This window comes from Oncorhynchus kisutch, linkage group LG26 (assembly GCF_002021735.2).
Source record: "Oncorhynchus kisutch isolate 150728-3 linkage group LG26, Okis_V2, whole genome shotgun sequence".
NCBI classification, from domain to species: domain Eukaryota; kingdom Metazoa; phylum Chordata; class Actinopteri; order Salmoniformes; family Salmonidae; genus Oncorhynchus; species Oncorhynchus kisutch.
Genome location: NC_034199.2, coordinates 32,406,539 through 32,426,409, shown reverse-complemented (window position 1 = coordinate 32,426,409; position 19,871 = coordinate 32,406,539). Strand labels below are relative to the sequence as shown.

The 19,871-nt window shown below is 42.9% G+C and overlaps 1 protein-coding gene across 1 annotated transcript in view; it reads right to left on the bottom strand.

The window, feature by feature from the left end:
- The window catches only part of ttn.1 (titin, tandem duplicate 1), a 167,902-nt gene that overhangs the window by 8,666 nt on the left and 139,365 nt on the right, over positions 1-19,871 (bottom strand). The window contains exons 193-215 of the mRNA XM_031805693.1: positions 18,073-19,839; positions 17,104-17,397; positions 16,693-16,977; positions 16,267-16,566; positions 12,753-14,918; positions 12,335-12,637; positions 11,926-12,231; positions 11,550-11,840; positions 11,150-11,449; positions 10,651-10,956; positions 9,629-10,093; positions 9,137-9,418; positions 8,429-9,022; positions 8,014-8,301; positions 7,614-7,913; positions 4,466-4,768; positions 3,447-3,749; positions 2,759-3,343; positions 2,351-2,653; positions 1,944-2,243; positions 1,228-1,803; positions 815-1,120; positions 121-711 (exon numbers count right to left, since the gene is read on the bottom strand). Of these exons, the coding sequence (XP_031661553.1) occupies positions 121-711; positions 815-1,120; positions 1,228-1,803; positions 1,944-2,243; positions 2,351-2,653; positions 2,759-3,343; positions 3,447-3,749; positions 4,466-4,768; positions 7,614-7,913; positions 8,014-8,301; positions 8,429-9,022; positions 9,137-9,418; positions 9,629-10,093; positions 10,651-10,956; positions 11,150-11,449; positions 11,550-11,840; positions 11,926-12,231; positions 12,335-12,637; positions 12,753-14,918; positions 16,267-16,566; positions 16,693-16,977; positions 17,104-17,397; positions 18,073-19,839 (11,514 nt within the window). The remainder of the gene's footprint in view (positions 1-120; positions 712-814; positions 1,121-1,227; positions 1,804-1,943; positions 2,244-2,350; positions 2,654-2,758; positions 3,344-3,446; positions 3,750-4,465; positions 4,769-7,613; positions 7,914-8,013; positions 8,302-8,428; positions 9,023-9,136; positions 9,419-9,628; positions 10,094-10,650; positions 10,957-11,149; positions 11,450-11,549; positions 11,841-11,925; positions 12,232-12,334; positions 12,638-12,752; positions 14,919-16,266; positions 16,567-16,692; positions 16,978-17,103; positions 17,398-18,072; positions 19,840-19,871) is intronic.

Here is a 19,871-nt window from a genome sequence, read left to right as displayed (position 1 = left end):
TTACATCATTAGTATAAAAAAACAACTATTAGGAATGTACTAATAATGTTCTTGATATGTGGAACATGGAATTGTATTCATACTATGTAAGTATTATTGCATACACATTTGTGATCTTACCTTCAACATCCAGAGAGACAGTGGTGCAGATGGATCCGCCCTGGTTGGTTGCTCTGATCTGGTAGACAGTAGAGTCTTCCTCATCAGCAGCGGAGATAACCAGTTGGTGATAGCCTCCCTTGAACTCTTGAATCTTCAGTTTCTTTCCGTCAGATTGGATCTCCTTGCCACGTCTGAACCATTTAATTACAGGCTTGGGTTGTCCTGTGATCTTGCAAACAAAGGTGGCGTTGCTCTTATATTTGACACTCATATTCCTCAGTTCTTCTTTGAAGGCGGGAGCACGGACATCAACAGGCGTCTTTGGAACGACGGGTTCAGATTCCACACTCCAATCACTCACTCCTCCAAGGTTTTCACAGTTCACTCTGAAGATATATTCACATCCTTCAGTGAGGCGTTTGACAGAAAAGACTGTGGATTTGATTTCATCAGTAGTGACAGGTGTCCATTCGCCCTTCTTCTCCTTCTTCTCAAGGCAGTAGCTCTTGATCTTGGAGCCACCATCAATGAGTGGAGGCTTCCAGGACAACACACAGGAAACGTTGGTCACACCAGAAACCACTGGCATCAGTGGTGGTGAAGGTTTATCTGTAAATATAACAGAATAACATTAGTAAGGATTCAAAGCCTTGAACATCTCATATTTGTACAAATATATGATCATGTAACTATATTGTGAGATACAACTTACCCATTGAACTCTTGATAAGGATGGGAGTAGGGATCTCCAGTGGCTCACTGTTGCCATAACGATTTTGAGCATACACACGGAAGAAGTACCCAGCGTTTACTACGAGGTTGGCAATGCGGCAGTTTGTGCCTGTGATGGACGAGGACACGAGTGTCCAGTCATCAACCTCCTTGTCTTCACGCTTCTCCACGATGTAGTTTGTGATCATTGATCCACCATCATCCTTTGGTGGTTTCCAGCTAATAATCACAGAGTTCTTCAACAGGGCATCAAGTACAATGGGACCTTCAGGCATTGCAGGTTTATCTGAAAACAAGAGGTAAATTAGTCACAATTAGTTTGTAGTCACATTGTAAAAAACATTGTAGATCATAAACAATTGGTAGATTTGTGCTAATTCAATGTTAAAGCACCTTGGATTTCAACGTTGATGAGAGTATCAGCTCTGCCAAAGTGATTGTGCAGTCTGACTCTGTATTTTCCTCCATGTACCCTGCGTTGCACATTCTTGATCACCAGGTGAGTGTAATGCTCTGTGTTTTCAATGCTGATATTCTCAGAAGCCACCACAGTTGTAGCTCCATAAAGCCACATGATCTTAGGCTCAGGGCGTCCAATGTAGGCAACATGTAGACGCAGAGTAGTGCCGCTTTCGGCATAGTAGGTATTCTTCAATGGGAAGTCAGGATTGAACTGTGGAGCAGTTTCCAAAACGAGAATGCCACTGGTCTCTGCTTCACCTGCATCATTGATAGCCTTGCATGTGTATTCTCCTTCATCCTCTTGTTGGTCTGTCATAATGGTCAGTGAATGGTTACGGCCATCAGAGCTCATCTCATATTTACGAGACTCGATTATCTCCTTGCCAGATTTATACCATTTGATATCGGGAAGAGGTCTACCAATAATCTGGCATTTCATAATTCCTGGTTGGTATAATTTAGTCGTAACTTCATCCATTTCTTTCCTCAGGCTTGGTTGAGTTCCAGCTGTTGGAAAAACAACAGTTAAATCATTATTTGAATTGTATCACCTTACTTTCGCAAGGTATTATAAACAAGTAATAATTAAAGGCAATGTAGTGTTCATCCATACAATTATGAAATAATGAATTGCTTCATTCACTTACTGCTCAGTTTGGTCTTGATGCATGTGGCTGTTCTGCGTGGTCTGCTGATTCCGGTCTCATTCTCAGCCATCACTCTGAACTCATACTCAGTGGCTTCGGCCAGACCAGTTATGGTGAACTTTTTCTCCTTGGTGCGTGTCTTGTTGCATTTCTTCCAGGTAGCCTCTGCAGACTTCCTGTATTCAACCCAGTAACCAAGGATCTCCTTTCCACCATCGCATTCTGGCGCCGCCCACTTGATGGCGACTGCGTCTTTTGTGACAGTTACTGTGTCAATCTCGCCTGGTTGGCTTGGTTTGTCTGGGAGACAAATGTAAAAATGTAGTAGTTCAATGTATATCCATATCATCAATCATGACGTAACATTAGACATGGTTTAGACATGGTTATCTAAATTCCTAACTCACCGAATGGATCTTTGCATGTGACTGGTTCGGATGCAGGTCCTGGTTCGCTGTCTCCAATATAATTTTGAGCAATAACACGGAACTGGTATTCAGCATCAGCAGTGAGTCCAGGGATGGTAAACTGGGTTGAAACGACCTTCTTCTCATGACGAACCCATGTCTCAGAGGATACTGCTTTGTACTCAACATAGTATCCGGTAATGGCAGAGCCACCGTCATCCTTAGGTCTTGACCAAGACAGAGAGGCAGAGCTCTTAGTCACATCCATAACCTCTGGTGGGATGCTTGATGTCTCTGGGGGACCTGTTTTAATGAGAGAAAAAGCATGTTTTAGACTAGCATATATTTATACTTTGCAGACTCATGTAATGACTAAGTTCAAAGAGGAATCAATAAAGTAATACTTACAGAGAGGAGTCTTCGGTATGAGGGGTTCTGTTGACTTCAGCGATCCACTGATACCGAATGTATTTTCAGCTGTCACCTTGAAGTGATACTCTTGTCCCTCCTCGAGTCCCTTCACAATGAAAGATGTATCCACAACCCTGGTTTCTACAGTGTACCAGGCTGTCTTTGGAACCTGCTGTCTCTCAACAATGTATCCAAGGATTTCAGAGCCACCATCATCTGAAGGAGCCTTCCATGTCAACTTAACAGATTGTGCCTGGACGTCTTCGAATCCCAGTGGTCCCTCTGGAGCAGTTGGACGGCCAATAACCTTCACCTTGATGTGAACGTTCTTCTTGCCACACTTGTTCTCAAGCAGTAGGTCATAAGTGCCAGAGTCGTCTCTTTCTGCACCCTTGATTACCAGCTCAGTGCAGTCGTCATTGGAAGCGATCATTGCTCTCTCAGGCACATCAGCGCCTTCCTTTGTCCACTTGCATGTAGGAACTGGTTTACCCTTGATGGGCACTGAGAGTTTGACAACACTGCCATATCTGACGACAAAGATATCCTTGTACTTGGCTTCCAGCTCATGATCAGGTTTTTCTGAAATTAAGAATGGTGAAATGGTTAGAAATGCAATAAATTCTTTGGCACGGAACCAGAAAGTAAGCTTTGGAAATGGCAGTGTTTTTGCAGACGACTTTACCAAGCATTTCCTTCACAGTGACTGTTCCAGGGACCTCAGCGGGTTCTCCGGGTCCACCGGCGTTGCAAGCCATCACACGGAACTTGAACTCCTCTCCTTGGGGCATTTTGGTGAGTGTGTATTCACAGATCAGAGAAGGTGTTGTGTTACATTTGATCCAGGTGACTGAGCCTGCTTTCTGCATCTCAATCAGATAACCTGAGACCTTACATCCACCTTCCTCATCAGGAGGACTCCAGGCCAGGGACACGGATGATTTTGTGGTGTCTGTGACTCTTGGGTTCTGGGGTGAGCCAGGTGGATCTGTGAGGGTGAACCAATAAATTAATATCATTGTCTCTATCTATCTCAATCTCCAATTATGTCAAATATACTGAGTATATCGAACATTAGGAACACCTTCCTAATATTGAGTTGCAACCCCCCTTTTGCCCTCAGAACCCATATAACTATGACAATTCGTCAGGGCATGTACTCTAAAATGCTTCAGAGGGATGCTGACCAATGTTGACTCCAATGCTGTCCACAATTGTGTCAAGTTGGCTGGATGTCCTTTTGGTGGTGGACCATTCTTGATACACACGGAAAACTGTTGAGTGTGAAAAACCCAGTAGCGTTGCAGTTCTTGACACAAACCAGTATCCCTGGCACCTACTACCATACCTCGTTCAAAGGCACTTAAATATTTTGTCTTGCCCTTTCACCCTCTAAATGGCACACATACACAATCCATGTCTCAATTGTCTCAAGGTTTAAAAATCATTCTTTAACCTGTCTCCTCCCCTTCATCTACATTGAATTGAAGTGGATTTAACAAGTGACATCAATAAGGGGTCATAGCTTTCACCTGTATTCACCTGATCAGTCTATGTCATGGAAAGAGCAGGTGTTCTTAATGTTTTGTATACTGAGTGTATTTAATGTCTTTATCTAATATTTATTCTAAGTATATGCAATTAAATTCAATAAATGATACAAACAGTGATTTAATGGAATTAAATCCAATAAAGAGTACTTACCAACGGGATCAGTTGCCACTGCTGTTAAGGAGACAACACTTGGTTTGCCAACACCTCTAGCGTTGATTGCCGTTACTCTATGTTCATACTCAAGGCCTTCTATCAGACCTGTTGATCTGTATCTGGTCATGGTGACTGGGTTCTTGTTAGAACGCACCCATCTGTCAGATCTGACCTCCTTGCGCTCAATGATGTATCCAGACACCTCAGATCCACCATCATCCTCTGGTTCCAGCCATGCAATGGTCATGCCATCACGAGACATGTCAAATACTGATGGTCTGCCTGGAGGTCCAGGGATGTCTGTAAACAAAAAAAACAAGATACATAGGGGGCTCTATTTTCGGCTGGCGTTAAGGCGGCGATAGTGTCAAATGCACGTTAGTTTGCAATTTCGCCATGTAAAAAATGGCACACTGGCATTTTCCAGCCATAACCCCAATTTCGGCAATTTATCTGTCTTATATCAGCTCGCTTGCGCTCAGATGGACAGGGTGGCAATATTAGAGGTGTGTCCTTAAAAACATGATCCAATGTGCTCATTTCAGGCAGTGCTGATAAGTATATTTAAGATCAACCAAAAGCTGGTTTTAGTGGTAACATAGTTCGCTATGATATGAATTTTGGCAGCGGAAATGGAACAAGAGTAGCCTCATGTGCTTTTGGTGCCTGTATACTTTGTATTTAGAAACATAAAAAACATGTAGACCATGCAATACTTTTGGGTAAGCTGTCGTCAAAAGGGCTGGGATTGGATGCCTGTCGTTGGTTTCATGACTATCTAAAGGATAGAAGTCAGACTGTTAGAGTCGACGGCATCCAGTCGGAGCTATTGGAGTTGGTTATAGGGGTCCCACAAGGCTCTATACTCGGTCCATTACTGTTCACTCTCTACATAAACAATATTAGTGATGAGATAAGAAAGTGTCAAATTCATTAAAATGTCGATGACACTGTCATGTACTCTATCGCTTCAACGGCTGACCAAGCATTATCACTATTGGAGACAGATTTTAAGATATTACAAGGGTCTTTTATACAGCTGAAACTTGTTTTAAATGCAATGAAAACACATTTTATGATTTTTAATAGGTTCAAAAAGTTGGTTGAAAATACACTTGCACTTACGAACTTAGATGGTTCTCGAATTAATCAGGTCTCTGCATATACATACTTGGTATGGTTGATATGGTTGGATGATGAACTGTCTTTTAAAATGCATATTGAGCTAGGCTTCTTCTATAGAAACAGGACATGTCTGTCCTCTACAAAAAGAAGACAAATTGTGCAAGCTACTTTTACGTCTGTTATAGCTTATGGGGATATTATCTACATGCATGCTACGGCATCAACACTTAAATCGCTGGGTGCTACTTATCATTGCGCACTTAGGTTTATTACGGTGCTAGGTACAGAACTCACCACTGTGTTTTATATCAAAATGTGGGTTGGACTTCGCTGTCCATGAGACGAGAACAACATGCTCTCGTGTTTGTCTATAAAGCACTTCTGAATTTATCTTCTTATTGACCTTCTTATTTATCATCACTCATCAATATTAGAATTAGAATTCCTAAAACCAGGTCTCAAGCTTGGATTACACTTGAGGCCCATGCGATTTCCACAGAGTTGGTTATGGCTGCCTTTTCCTGTTACGCTCCTTGCCTATGGAATAGCCTGCAGACTAAACTTAAACTTCAGACTCTTGTCCCCCAGTCGCCCATTTTAAATATTTATTGGAGGATTTTTATTTTTGTATTGCTTCTAACTGTTTCGGGTAATGCAAGTTCGTGTGCTATTAGGGGAATAACCTGTTAGGGGAATAACCTGTTAGGGGAATAACCTGTTAGGGGAATAACCTGTTAGGGGAATAACCTGTTAGGGGAATAACCTGTTAGGGGAATAACCTGTTAGGGGAATAACCTGTTAGGGGAATAACCTGTTAGGGGAATAACCTGTTAGGGGAATAACCTGTTAGGGGAATAACCTGTTAGGGGAATAACCTGTGTGTAAATGTAACAATCTGCTGCTGTATTTTTGTGTGTTATCTGTGATGGTTTTGTTTGTCTTGTGTAGTTCCTTAATCATTGTACCTAAACTGTATGTGTAAACATGTATACGAAGGGCCCAGCTGTAAAAGAGACCTTGGTCTCAGTCTGTGTTCCTTGTTGAAATAAAGGTATAATAAAATAATGTTTTTTTTCCATTTTGTTTTATTTAATTAAAAATCAAGCATAGCCTCCCCTTTTTTTGTCTGCCCAATGCAAAAGTAGTCAAGCCTATTGATAAAGGTTTTCGCTCCTGAGAGGATTTTTTTAGCTCCTGCTTAGAAATACATCTTAATCACCAAAGCTTTATTAAAATGTCAAGTTTGAGAGGAGTAAAACAGCTGACATTCCCTTTTCTTCTATGCATTGTAGGCAGGTGCACATTATTTGATTCATGCAAGTCCTGTTTTGGACGTGCGTAAAACTCCTCCATGATGTAGGCTACGTGTCCATGCCCACCATGAAACGAGAGATGAGATCTGTGAATACCAATGTATTTAGAAGTTATCAGTGAAAATGGCTTGTTTTCCATTTAATGTACTCAAAACCCATGGCCTACTATAACGAAGGCTGGTTCAACAGCAATGCGTCTTTTTTATATCTTGCCGTTGTATTTTAATTTTATTTGAACCTTTATTTAACTAGGCAAGTCAGTTAAGAACAAATTCTTATTTACAATGATGGCCAAACCCGGACGACGCTGGGCCAATTGTGCGCAGCCCTATGGGATTCCCAATCACAGCCGGTTGTGATACAGCCTGTTTGGTATGTCCATGCTCAGCCAAAACGCACCATGGAGCAAGTTCTGATTGGCCAGTGAGGGGCCTAGCCTCGACACACCCACAACTTGTTTATTCATCAAAACCTAGCCCTCTCACGCCAACGCCAATAAGTGTGTCGATAATTGTGATAATGAAAATAGAAAACATATTTCTGACACACCCCTGAACCTATAGCTCGACCGCCTGCGCTTAAATTTACCATTGGTTTAGGTTTGTTAAAATAGAGCCCAGGATATTCATTCCTGTTTGCTTCTGTTTTTTAAATAAAGAGCAACGACTCAAGTATGCTACATGATATAGTATAAAAACATGTCTTACTCGTTGCGCTCTTGCACATCACAACTTCAGACTGCAGCCAGTTACCAACACCGTAGCGATTGACTGCTGCGACACGGAACATGTATTCATCTCCTTCTGTCAGTTTGACGAAGGTGAATGTTGGTCTACTGACAGACTCAGATACTGGCAGCCATCCAGGACGGTGGGCTTCACGCTGCTCAACAACATAGCCGCTGACAGGGGCACCTCCGTTTCTCTCTGGAGGATCCCAGCTGATGGTCACTGAGGTGGCATCAACCCCATCAAACCTGGCCGGTCCTTTAGGCTCATCAGGTTTGTCTGAAGAAAACAAAACAAAGGAATGGTACTGTCATTGTCTTATATTCATAACTTACTGTACGTGAAGACCTCAGTTTGTGTTATGATAGAAGTTACATACCAAGAATGATCACTTTAATGATCTCAGATGTCTCTCCTGTGACGTTCTTCACTTCAAGAGTGTAGTTACCGCTGTCATCGATGGAAGTATCAAGCACAGTTAGCTTAGAGAACTTTCCAGTGGTCTGAATCTTCGTACGCTCAGTGATCTTCAGCTTCTGACCACTGAAGTACCATGAGCAAACTGGTGGGGGTCTACCGACTATTGGCAAGTGCAGCTCAAGTGGTTTACCAGCCAACACATTGACAAACTTCTGTGGGATGCTAGACAGATCAACCTTTGGCAGAACTGTAAAACAGAAAGAAATGTTATGTAAAAATGTGCTTGAATAGTTGATAGGTTAGTTAAATTGGATATATAGATTATATATATATATATATATATGAAGCATTTATGAAGTTTACACATTTCAAACCTCTTTGTTCTTGGACTGTTACGGCTGCAACAAGCTCCTTTGGTACACTGGCTCCCCTGCTGTTAACAGCTCTGACTCTGAACATAAACTGATCTTTCTCAGTCAAAGAAGTCATAGTGAACTCAAAGTCAGTCGTCTTCACTGTTGTCACCTTCATCCATTTGTCTGTGCCAAATTTACAAGCTTCAATGATGTAGCCTGTGAGTCTGCTTCCACCGTCATGCTCTGGTTTCTCCCATCCAAGTGTTACTGTGGTCTTGGTGATATCCAGAACCTCCAGTGTCGCAGGGGGCAAAGGCACCTCGCACACCAAAATGACATCAGGGGTTTCACATGGCTCTCCCACACCGTACAGGTTTTCTGGGAGGACTCTGAAGTAATACAGCATTCCCTCGAAGAGTCCGTCGATTTTGTATGATGTCTTGCTGCATTTGGATGTCACAGTTTTGTAAGCTCTCATTGATGCTTCGCGTCTCTCAATGATGTAATTATTCACTGGTGCTCCACCATCAACAGTAGGAGGATCCCATGCAATGGTAATGGAGTCCTTCTCAAGTTCCTTGACCTTAATTGGGCCAGTTGGACCAGGAGTATCTGAAAAGAGGAAGTACATTTAAGGTTAAAAACATATATACCTATGACAGCATTCTATAACAACTGGGTAATCACTTATATTCAAAAAATGTACATAACAACATCAAATCTTACCATAGACCTTGACAATAATGGTAGCTGTCTTTTCGCCAGATTCATTCTTTGCCTCAATGGTATATTTGCCAGCATCATAGCGGTGCACTTTGTCAATAATGATTTGTGTGGAAGTTTTAGTGACTTCAATGAAGCCACGGTTGTTGAGGTCGACACCAGGTTTGCTCCAGGTAACTGCAGGGATTGGTCGTCCAATGACTGTGGCAAAGAGACGAAGAGAACCTCCGGCTCTCAGGCAGATGGTCTTGGTCATATCATCATGAAGCTCAATATCAGGAGTTTCTGTGTTAAAAGAGAGGTAATTATTAATATCACAGGAAACTATCAAACTGAATCAAAACGAATGAAGGAAAAATCACAATGTGTAGGCTAAAATTGTATTTGTTTGTTTGTGGGAGGAATTTTTAACTCATGGTTCATGGGATTCAAGTTCTACAGTGGTAATGCTGAATCATTCCTATTCCTTAGGCTAGGCTAGTGATCATAACTCACCAATTTTCTCGATAACCTCGACTGCTGCGCAGGCTCTACTAAATTCACCGACTCCATTGAAGTTAACTGCAGCCACTCTGAAGCGGTACATCTTTCCAGTTGTAAGGCCAGTCACAACGTGTTCTGTGAGTCTCAGGTTCTTCTCATGGGCCTTAACCCACACACCTGTACCTTCCTCTTCCTCCTCCTCCTCTTCTTCCTCATCGCCTTCCTCCTCCGACTCTTCCTCCACAAACACAACTGTTTTCTTGGCTCCTAGACTGGCTCCCTTCGAAACGACTTTCTCAGGTACCTTCTCAGGTTTTGGCTCAGGCGGCTTCTCAGCTCCCTCCTCCTGTTCTTGCTTCTCCAGAACGTATCCGATGATATCAGAACCTCCGTCCTCCAAGGGTCTGGTCCAAGCAAGGCTGACACTGTCCTTGGTAGTATCAATAATACGTGGAATTGTGGGAGGTGGAGGAGTACCTGAGGGAAATACAATATTAACAGTCAGTAACTTAACTTTTTTTAACATACAATCCACCTGTTGTAAAGCCACTCAACATTTACATTACATTCCAGTCATTTAACAAACACTCCCATCCAGAGAGACCCACAAGCGCAATCAGGGTCAAGTGCCCTGCTCAAAGGCACATTGACAGATCCCCCACCCAGCCCACTCTGGGACCCAAACCAGCGACCTCTCGGCCACCGGGCCCAATGCTCCCAACTGCCAGGACACCTGCCGACCCCAACCATCCAAGAGCTCACCCCCTACCCCCTCTCGGAAACCGCCCCTCAACCATCCAAGACCCCCCAATCTCCACCCCTTCGGAGCCAGTCCAGCCCAACCAAACAACCACCCACCCGATGTGCCAATGACCAACAAAAAGAAAAAGAGAAAGAAAGAAAAAGACAAGAACAAGAAACAGAACAACAGTCAGTAACGTAACAATATTAAATTAACTTAGTTAATTTAACTTATTTAACAGTGTACTGGTAACATAGAATATTGTGCAATAGATGAATTGTAGGACACTTACTTGTTGGCGTTCTGCAGACAACATAGAGAGACAGCTCACTGGGTTCACTCTCACCAGCCTTGTTGACAGCTGATACACGGAACTGGTAGATGTTGCCCTCCACGAGGCCAGTTATCTTGAAGCTTGTGTCCATAAGTGTGGCATCTCTGTTCACCTTGATCCATCTGGCACTCTTCTTTTCATGTTTCTCAATCAGATAGCCAGTTATAGGACTGCCACCGTCGCTCTCTGGTTTTAACCATTCAATGCTAGCAAAATCTTTTCCTACAGCAAGAATCTCTGGTGTGCCAGGAGCAGATGGGACAGCTGTAATATGACATAATCATTTATTGTTAGATTATCCTCTCAATATCAATAATTTATTTGTATTTATTTATCCTTTATTTATTCAGGAGAGCATATTGAGATTACAACTCTATTTTCCAAATGACACTTGAGTATATCATAGAAAGCAATTAAACATCATGTTGCAAGATAATATGGAAGATGTTCTACTTACTGAACATGTTTCTGGCGATGATAGGACCAGATTGCAGTGGAACGCCGGATCCATACTTGTTGACACCTCTCACGCGGAAGAGGTACTCAGTGTTTTTGAACAGTCTGGTGATCTCACAGGTGTGTTCCTTGCACTCAGCTTCCATGATCACCCAGTTGAGTCGGTTGGTGTCGCGTCTCTCAACAATGTAATGTGTCACCGGGTCACCACCACTCTCCAGAGAGGGTTTCCAAGACACAGTGCATTTCTCTTCAGAAATATGGCTGATGGTGATTTTGCCGTCAGGAGCACCAGGTGTATCTGAAAGGAACACATTCATTTATGGTATGAGATCAAGGTAAGCCCCATTTGTTTCAAACTTTGTCATTTAATTTCTTAATTTACTTTTTTTTATACTTACCAAGTACTTGCACGTTAACTTCGGCTGACTTGATGCCACTGGCGTTCTTTACAGTGAGAACGTACTTCCCAGTATCATCTCTGTCACAGAATTTGATAATGGCCATGGCACGTGTGCTGGTGTACTGCAGGGAGTACTTTTCACACAGCTCCAGTTCCTTATCTCCCTTGGCCCAGAACACTTTGGGGTCAGGTTTACCACCAACAGCAGCATCCAGAACAAGGTCTGAGCCGGCTCTGATTGTAACCGTGTCAACCAGAAGTTTGCTGTCAAGGTCTGCCTTTGGAGGAGCTACGAATGAAAAAAAGAGAGAAAATCCGACTTAATAAATGATAATATAATTGAAAGTCAATATATTTAAAAGTATATATCTTACTGTATTCTGCTTTGCATGTGACTGCGCCGGTTGACTCTGAAGGCATACTGAAAACTTGGTTGGAGTTCTTGGCAATGACTCGGAACTCGTAGACCTCTCCTTCACCAAGTGCAGTGATTGAGAAGTTATTTTCTGTGACATTGGTGTAGTTACACTTCAGCCAGCGACCTTCGCCAGTGATGGTGTATGGCTTGCGCTCAACAATGTAACCCACAATTGGGAAGCCACCATCGTCAAGTGGTGTAGACCATTTGATGGACACTGTAGATCTGCCTACCTCAGTTACTTCTGGTCTACCAGGAGGATCTAGACACAAGATTAATGGGAATCAGGAGTATGCTTTCCTTAAACACATGTATTATGGACCTGTCATAGTATCGCAAAGTTTTTTGGGGAAATCAGTACTCACCAACTGGATTTTGAGCCACCATAGGCTTGGATGCCTCGCTAGCTTTGCCGAGGCCACCGCTGTTCATTGCAAAGACACGGAACTGGTACGAAAGGCCTTCAATAAGTCCCTCCACTCTGTAGTCACATTCAAAGCATGGGATCTTGTTCTCCCTCACCCAAAGGATGTTGTTTCGTTCTTTCTTTTCAATCCAGTATCCAGTCACCTTGCTGCCGCCATCGTGGTATGGCTCCTCCCAGCGAATGTGGCAGGTGGTGGAAGCCACGTTGTATACAGAAGGTCTGGTTGGTGCACCAGAAGGACCTATTATCAACACAAACAATATCACTCAATTTCAGTTGATACTTTTCACTCTTAACAGTTAACGTGTGAAAAAACGAAACATGTAAAACATAGATTTCTCTTAACTTATACTCACCGAATGGATTCTCAGCGACAATGGTCTCAGATTCAGTTGATTTGCTTGTGCCAAATCTGTTCTCAGCACTGACGCGAAAGGTGTATTGCATGTACTTTGTCAGATGTCCCACACTGAGGTTGGTGCGTTTCACACTGGAGTTGATGAGTGTCCAGGCAGTGGAGCCAGATTCACGCTTCTCAACGATGTAGTTGGTGATATCTGTTCCACCGTCATCCTCTGGTGCTTCCCAAGCAATCTCACATGATTCCGATGTTATGGATGAAACTTCAACGGGTCCAAGGGGGGGACCAGGTCTTCCAATGACATTGACAGTAACAAAGAACGTCTTGGATCCAGCAGAATTTTCAAGACTGAGGAAGTATCTGCCACCATCGCCCCTCATGGCGTCTCTGATAGACAGAGTTGTCCTGTTTTTGACCGTCTTGATTGCAACCCTTTCACTGTCCTTCAGCCTCATCTCCTCCAGTTTCCAGATTACCTTCGGTGCTGGTCTACCAGTGATGGGAACATCGATGGCAAAGGTATTACCCACTTTACAGATGACCTCCTGGTTAGATATTTCACTGAGATCTGCAGTTGGTTCTATCTGTGGCTCTTTGATTAACACTGAGGATAGTGCTTCTCTTGGTAAGCTGTTGCCTGCATCGTTCTTTGCCTTAACGCGGAACTCATACTCTGCAGTCCTACATAATTCTAGAGTGATGCTCTCGTTCTTGGTCTCACCACCAACGACCCATTTATCTGTGGTCTTTGCCTTATGCTCAATGATGTAGCCTGTGATACGACTACCACCGTCGTGCTCGGGTTTGACCCAGGAGAGTGTTGCTGTAGTGTCTGTGACGTCCACAACATCCAATCTCATTGGTGAAGAAGGCTCTGCAGTAGCAATAATGGGATCTATCGTCTCAAAAGGTTCACCAATACCATACTGGTTCTCTCCTGAAACTCTGAAAAAGTAGGGAACACCTTCCAGAAGATCCTGGATATGTAAGGATAGCGCAGTGACCTTGCCACCGGATTGGTTCCAGGTACGACGACTTGCCTCACGCCTCTCTACAATGTAATGTTGAACGTGAGCTCCACCTTCATTAGCTGGAGGTTCCCAAACCAGTGTCAGTGCTCCTCTGGACACTTCTGCAAAGGCAATAGGTCCTGGAGGTCCAGGTGTATCCAACACCTTTACAATGAAATCAACTTCCCTTACGCCACTGCTGTTCTCCAGAGTAAGAGTGTATCTTCCAGAATTGTATCTGGTACACTTTTCTATCGTCAGAGCAGTGTAGGTCTCTGTAGTAGTAATATCTGTCATGACACCAAGTTCTTCTTCATCTTCTTTACTCCATTTAACTGAAGGAATTGGTTTTCCTTTGTAGGCGATATGGAGACAGACGGTGCCTGCCTTCTTCACAATGTGTGTATGTTTGAAGGTAGCGTCAATATCAACGTCAGGTTTTACGTGTCTGTCCACAGCCTGTACTGGCTCAGGAATCTCTTGCTCCTCTCCTTTTCCAATACTATTCTGGGCAGAAACACGAAGCAGGTAGTATGAACCAGTTTCCAAACCAGTTGCAATGTATTTTGTATCATTGACCAGATCCTCATTGATTCTGATCCATTCTCTGGTATCCTCTTCTTTCTCTTCCTCCTCCTCCTCCTCCTCCTCCTCTTCTGAGCTGTCTACCACCTTCTTAGGTTTAGCAAGTATTTCTTTTAGTTCTTCCTTAGATACCTTGTGCAACTCAATGACGTATCCATGGATGGAACTGCCACCATCGTCTTTAGGCTTTGTCCATTCCAAACTGATAGTTGTATCTGTAGAGTCGGTTACATGAACCACAGATGAAGCGCATGCAATATCTTTTGGCTCACTGGCTTTAATGGCCATTGAGATGTTACTGGGTGCTCCAATACCGGCGTTGTTTACTGCCATCACACGGAACTCATACTCCATATCTTCAGTGAGATGATCCACCCGGTGAGCAGGCTCCACAATGGGCTTCTTTGACCTCACCTTGTCCCAGCGGACAGTCTTCTTCTCACGTTTTTCAACAATGTAGTACTGAATAGGATTGCCTCCATCAGATGTGGATGCTTCCCATGCCAGTGTGATACTGTCTCCAGAAACTGCAGTGGAATCAGGTGTGCCAGGTGCATCAGGAGTAGCTGTAGGAAAAGGGGATCAAAAATTATAAAGACATTTTGGTAAAGGGAACTGTTAAATTCTAAAATCATATTCAAACTTGGGGCTCTATTTTCAGCTGGCATTGAAGCGGCGCTAGTATCAAACGCATGTTAGTTTGCAATTTCGGCATGTAAAAACTGGCGCACTGGCATTTTCCAAGCCTAACACCAGGTTCAGCAATTGACCTGTTTTATATCAGCTCCCTTGCGCTCAGAGGGGCCGGCAAAAAATATCAGAGGTGTGTCCTTAAAAACATGAATCAAAGTGATAATTTCAGGCAGCACTGATAAGGCTATTTAAAGACCAACCAAAATATTATTTTAGTAGTAATGCAGTTGGTTATGGCATGAATTTTGACAGCGGAAACAGCCTATCCAGCCATGACGCACACTGCCCATATGCGCATGGAACAAGAGTAGCCTAATGTCCTTTCGTGCCTGTATACTTTGTATTTAGAAACATAATTTTTTCCCATTTTGGCTTATTTGAGCATAGTCTCCCCTTCTCTCAATTAATGCTTTTTTATCTGCCCAATGCAAGAATGAAGTAGTCAAGACTGTGAATAAAGGGCTTGGCGCCTGATACCGCTTGGAAATACATCTTAATCACCAAAGCTTTATTGAAATATAACGTTTGAGAGGAGTTAAACAGTGAGCTGACATTCCCTTTTTATCTATGCATTGTAGGCAGGCCCACATTATTTTGGGCGTGCTTAAAACCGGCTCCATGATGTAGGCTACGTGTCCATGCCCATCATGAAATGAGAGATGAGAGCCTCTGTGAATACTGGTTAACCTCATATTTAGAAGTTACCTGTCATCTGTAAAAATTTATACCCTGTATGTTCAAAACTCACTTAGGCCTACAATAACAAAGGCTGGTTCAACAGCAATGCGTGTCTTTTTTATCCTGGCGGTTATATGATATAATTACATTTATTTTTGTTACATTTTATTACAACCAAACTGATTCATCTTCCTGGTTTTATGGTAAAAACGTCCTTGGCGCACTTGCAAAGCAACTTCTTGAGATGTGTGAATGCGATCTGATGTGTAATATGGGTCTGATTATGTTCACAAAATATAGGCCTATTTGGGAGCAGTATAAGGATGAGTGGACATTCTCCCTTTCTAATTATATTGGATCTTTGTCCAGCTACTGTGAAAAGTTGGAATGTGCGTTGTTTTAATATTTTATGCCCACGAGGAGAAATTATGGTGGCTGTAAGTGTGACATAGCGTATTTAAAACAAGTTGTTGTTTCGTTTTATTTAGAATTTGATTATAATTATTTGTTCTCTTTTTAGGCCTTTTCAATAATTGGACTTACTGTATTGCATTTGTGCAATGATGGGACTTGAATCCAATGGTCGGCCGGTACCAAACCTGTTGACAGCAGAAACACGGAACTGGTACTCATTGGTCTTCATCAGCTTGGTGGCGTGGTATACTGTTTCTTTACAGCAATCCGAGACAAGTGCCCATGAGATCTTAGAGGTCTCACGCTTCTCAACAATGTAGTGAGAGATGTCAGAGCAGCCGTCGTTCTCCGGTGGATTCCATGTGAGGGTCACTTTTCCTTCAGAGATATCACTGAAAATGATAGGTCCCACCGGCTCTCCAGGAGTATCTAGATTAGAATAGAGGATCATTAACATTTGACATGTACAGTACAAGACCGATCCACCATCTACAATGATGTCAAACAAGATAAATCACAGTGCTTTGAATGTTGTGAGAATAAAATGAAACCAACCATGGACTTGGACAATGATGGCCTCCTTCTTGGTTCCTTGGCTATTGGTGGCTTCCACTGTGTAAGTTCCTTTGTGACTGCGGTCAGCATCACGTACAAAGAGCATGCTTGATCCAGCAACTGTGGTGGTGTCCATCATCGACTTGGTGATTTGCACGCCGTCTCTGAACCACACAACCTTGGGCTGTGGTCGTCCACTGATCGATACCTTTAGTCTCATATTGTCTCCTGCCTTGATTGTGAGTCCCTCAAAATACTCCGGGCCAAACTCAATGTTTGGAGAAGCTGGAAAGACAAAAGGTGAACATGTACATCATTAGTGTTTTGTATATTAAAAAGCAAAACATATTGCATATTCATATTATCATGTCAAACGTATTATTATTATTTCAATATATTATGTACCCTTACCACTTTCATCTCTGACCACGATGTGTCCAGATGAGTTAGATGGGGGACTCACTACGCCAATAGCATTTCTTGCAATAATTCTGAACTCATAGCGTTCATTGCAAGCAAGACCAGTGACAGTAAACTGGGTGTCGTGGACATCAGTGAAGTTGCTCTTCAGCCAGCGGCCCTGTCCTTGGCGTTTTTCAACATTGTAAGCCACAATCTTGCTGCCTCCATCACGTTTGGGTGCATCCCATTTCAGTGCAACAGAATTGCTGGTCACATCAGTGTAGTCAGGTTGACCAGGTGGATCTAAAAAAGGAACGCATTTTTTATCATTCACTTTCACATGTTTGAGTCACACATGGACTAAGTCTGGGAACGTGCTTATATCACTTGGTTTATACTTCCCTATTACATAAGATATTCATGGTACTTGCACTTTCAAAGTCATTGGATTTCATACCATCATTGTGTTGATTGTAAGAATCTGTACGTTAAAGTCGCAATCAGCAGTTGCTACATTCATTTTTGGACATATAAATTAAAGATTTGTACTTATTGATTCTTGAAGAATATAACATATTCATATAACATACATGCCTCATGAGGTTCCCCACCAGAACCTAAAATATAAGCTTGTTTTACTCCAATGTTTGTAAACAAATAAAATGTTAACAAACACTAATTATACTCAAAACATGGTTCAACATATAATTTTGATAATCAGTCTTTGCATCCATAGCTCTGTCTATGAATTTGATTGTGGTTACATTTCTCCAGCCCAATCCCTCAGCTTTTTTACAAAACCAGGGGCGGGGCATTCTCTTTGTTATTGTTTCTACTGCTGATTGCCACTTTAATGAAAAGGTATGCTGCACCCATTGCTGACCTGAAACTCACTGCCTTGTTCAGCCTGGGGATTAATAACAGTTTACCATTATTAACAGAAAACCACGATTGGTTTCCATATGAATAAGGACTTACCAACTGGAGAAACTGCCATGGTGGTGTTGCTTTCGTCACTCTTGCGGCTGAATCCGGCATCATTCTGAGCGTAGACTCTGAATTGATATTCCAGTCCTTCAATAAGGCCAAGGATTCTATAGTCTGTTCCAGGGATAGCCACAGTGTTGACCTTCTGCCACATGACACTGTTCTTCTCCTTCTTCTCAACATGGTAGCCCTTGACTGGACAGCCACCATTGAAGACGGGCAGCTCCCACTGAATGGTCATTCCGTCGTTGGTGACGTTGTACACAACAGGCTTTCCTGGTGGACCTGCAGGCCTGAACTGATGTTTAGCGACAACGCTTGGTGACACCAGTGGCTCACTGACTCCATATATGTTCTCAGCACGCACTCTGAACTGGTACCCTATTCCCTTGATCAAGTTGGGCACCTTGAATGTTGTGTCAGTGACACTAGAGCATGCCATCTTCCAGTCATTCTGAGATGTGTCGCGCTTCTCTACAGAGTAGCAAGTGATTTCTCCACCTCCGTAATCATTTGGCTCCTCCCAGGATATTGTGACACTGTCTGCTCTGACCTCATCAAAGTTGATGGGTGCGACAGGCTTTGATGGTGGTCCGCGAGTTATGACAAAAACGTTGAAGGATTTCCTGTACACCCTGTTATCAAGAGTAAGTGTATATTTCCCACCATGCTCTGGTCTCACATTCTTGATCATGAGAACAACTTTGCTGTCTGTTTTCCTGAAGCGTACTAGTTCGCTCTCCTTCAGTGGCATATTGTCCTTAAGCCAATACGTGGCAGGTTTGGGTTTACCCTTATAGGGCAACTCAATGTGTACATTATGGCCCACACGGACACTGATTTCCCCACCTGGATACTCATCCAGGTTGGCCTCTGGTGGGATGACAAAGTCCTTCACTTCAATTGGTCCAATTTCAGTGAAGTCACCCTTCCCCTTTTCATTTCTGGCGGCAACTCTGAAATTCATTTGTGAGGTTTCTTTGAGTTTTGGTACTTCGTGTTCACATTGTTTGCTGCAGCCGGCAGCTGCCCAGTCCTCTTCATCCTTGAGTCTCTTCTCAATGACGTAGTCAGATATGATGCTTCCACCATCATAATCAGGCTTCACCCACTGCAGTGTTACAGAGGTCTTTGAGGCATCCTTCATAGCAACTTCTTTGACTGGACCAGGAGTCTCTGTAGCTTTTACTGGTTCAACTGTGCTGCAAGGATCACTTATTCCAAATTCATTCTCTGCTGATACACGGAAGAAGAAGGATGTTTTCTCCGAGAGATCTTCAATGGTATAGAATTGTTCTGTGCATTTGGTTGTCACACTAGAGTAGGATCTCTTGGATGAGTCTCTCTTTTCAATGATGTAATTTGTAATATCAGCACCACCATCAAGTTCAGGTTCTTCCCAGCACATGGTTACTTTACCACGAGTGACATCCTTCAATACCAGGTTCGTGCAGACAGCTGGTGAGTCTTGAACCTTCACAGACAGTGTCGTTGACTTTGGCTCTCCTACACCATTTTCAATCTTCACAGTGTACCTACCAGTGTCATTACGGCTGACTTCTGGAATAACAAGGGTTGATGTAGTATCTGAGTGGTGGATTTCATATTTTTTATTATTGTCGATGTTCTCGTCTCCGAACATCCAAGTAGCACTAGGTGCAGGTCTGCCCTTGAGGGGCACTGTGATCTCCACATCCTGCTTGGCTTTTACGATGTAGTGTGTTCTCATGGCAACATCTGGATCGAAGATAGCTTCCTCTGTAAAAACCAAAGATACATACTTTATTTAC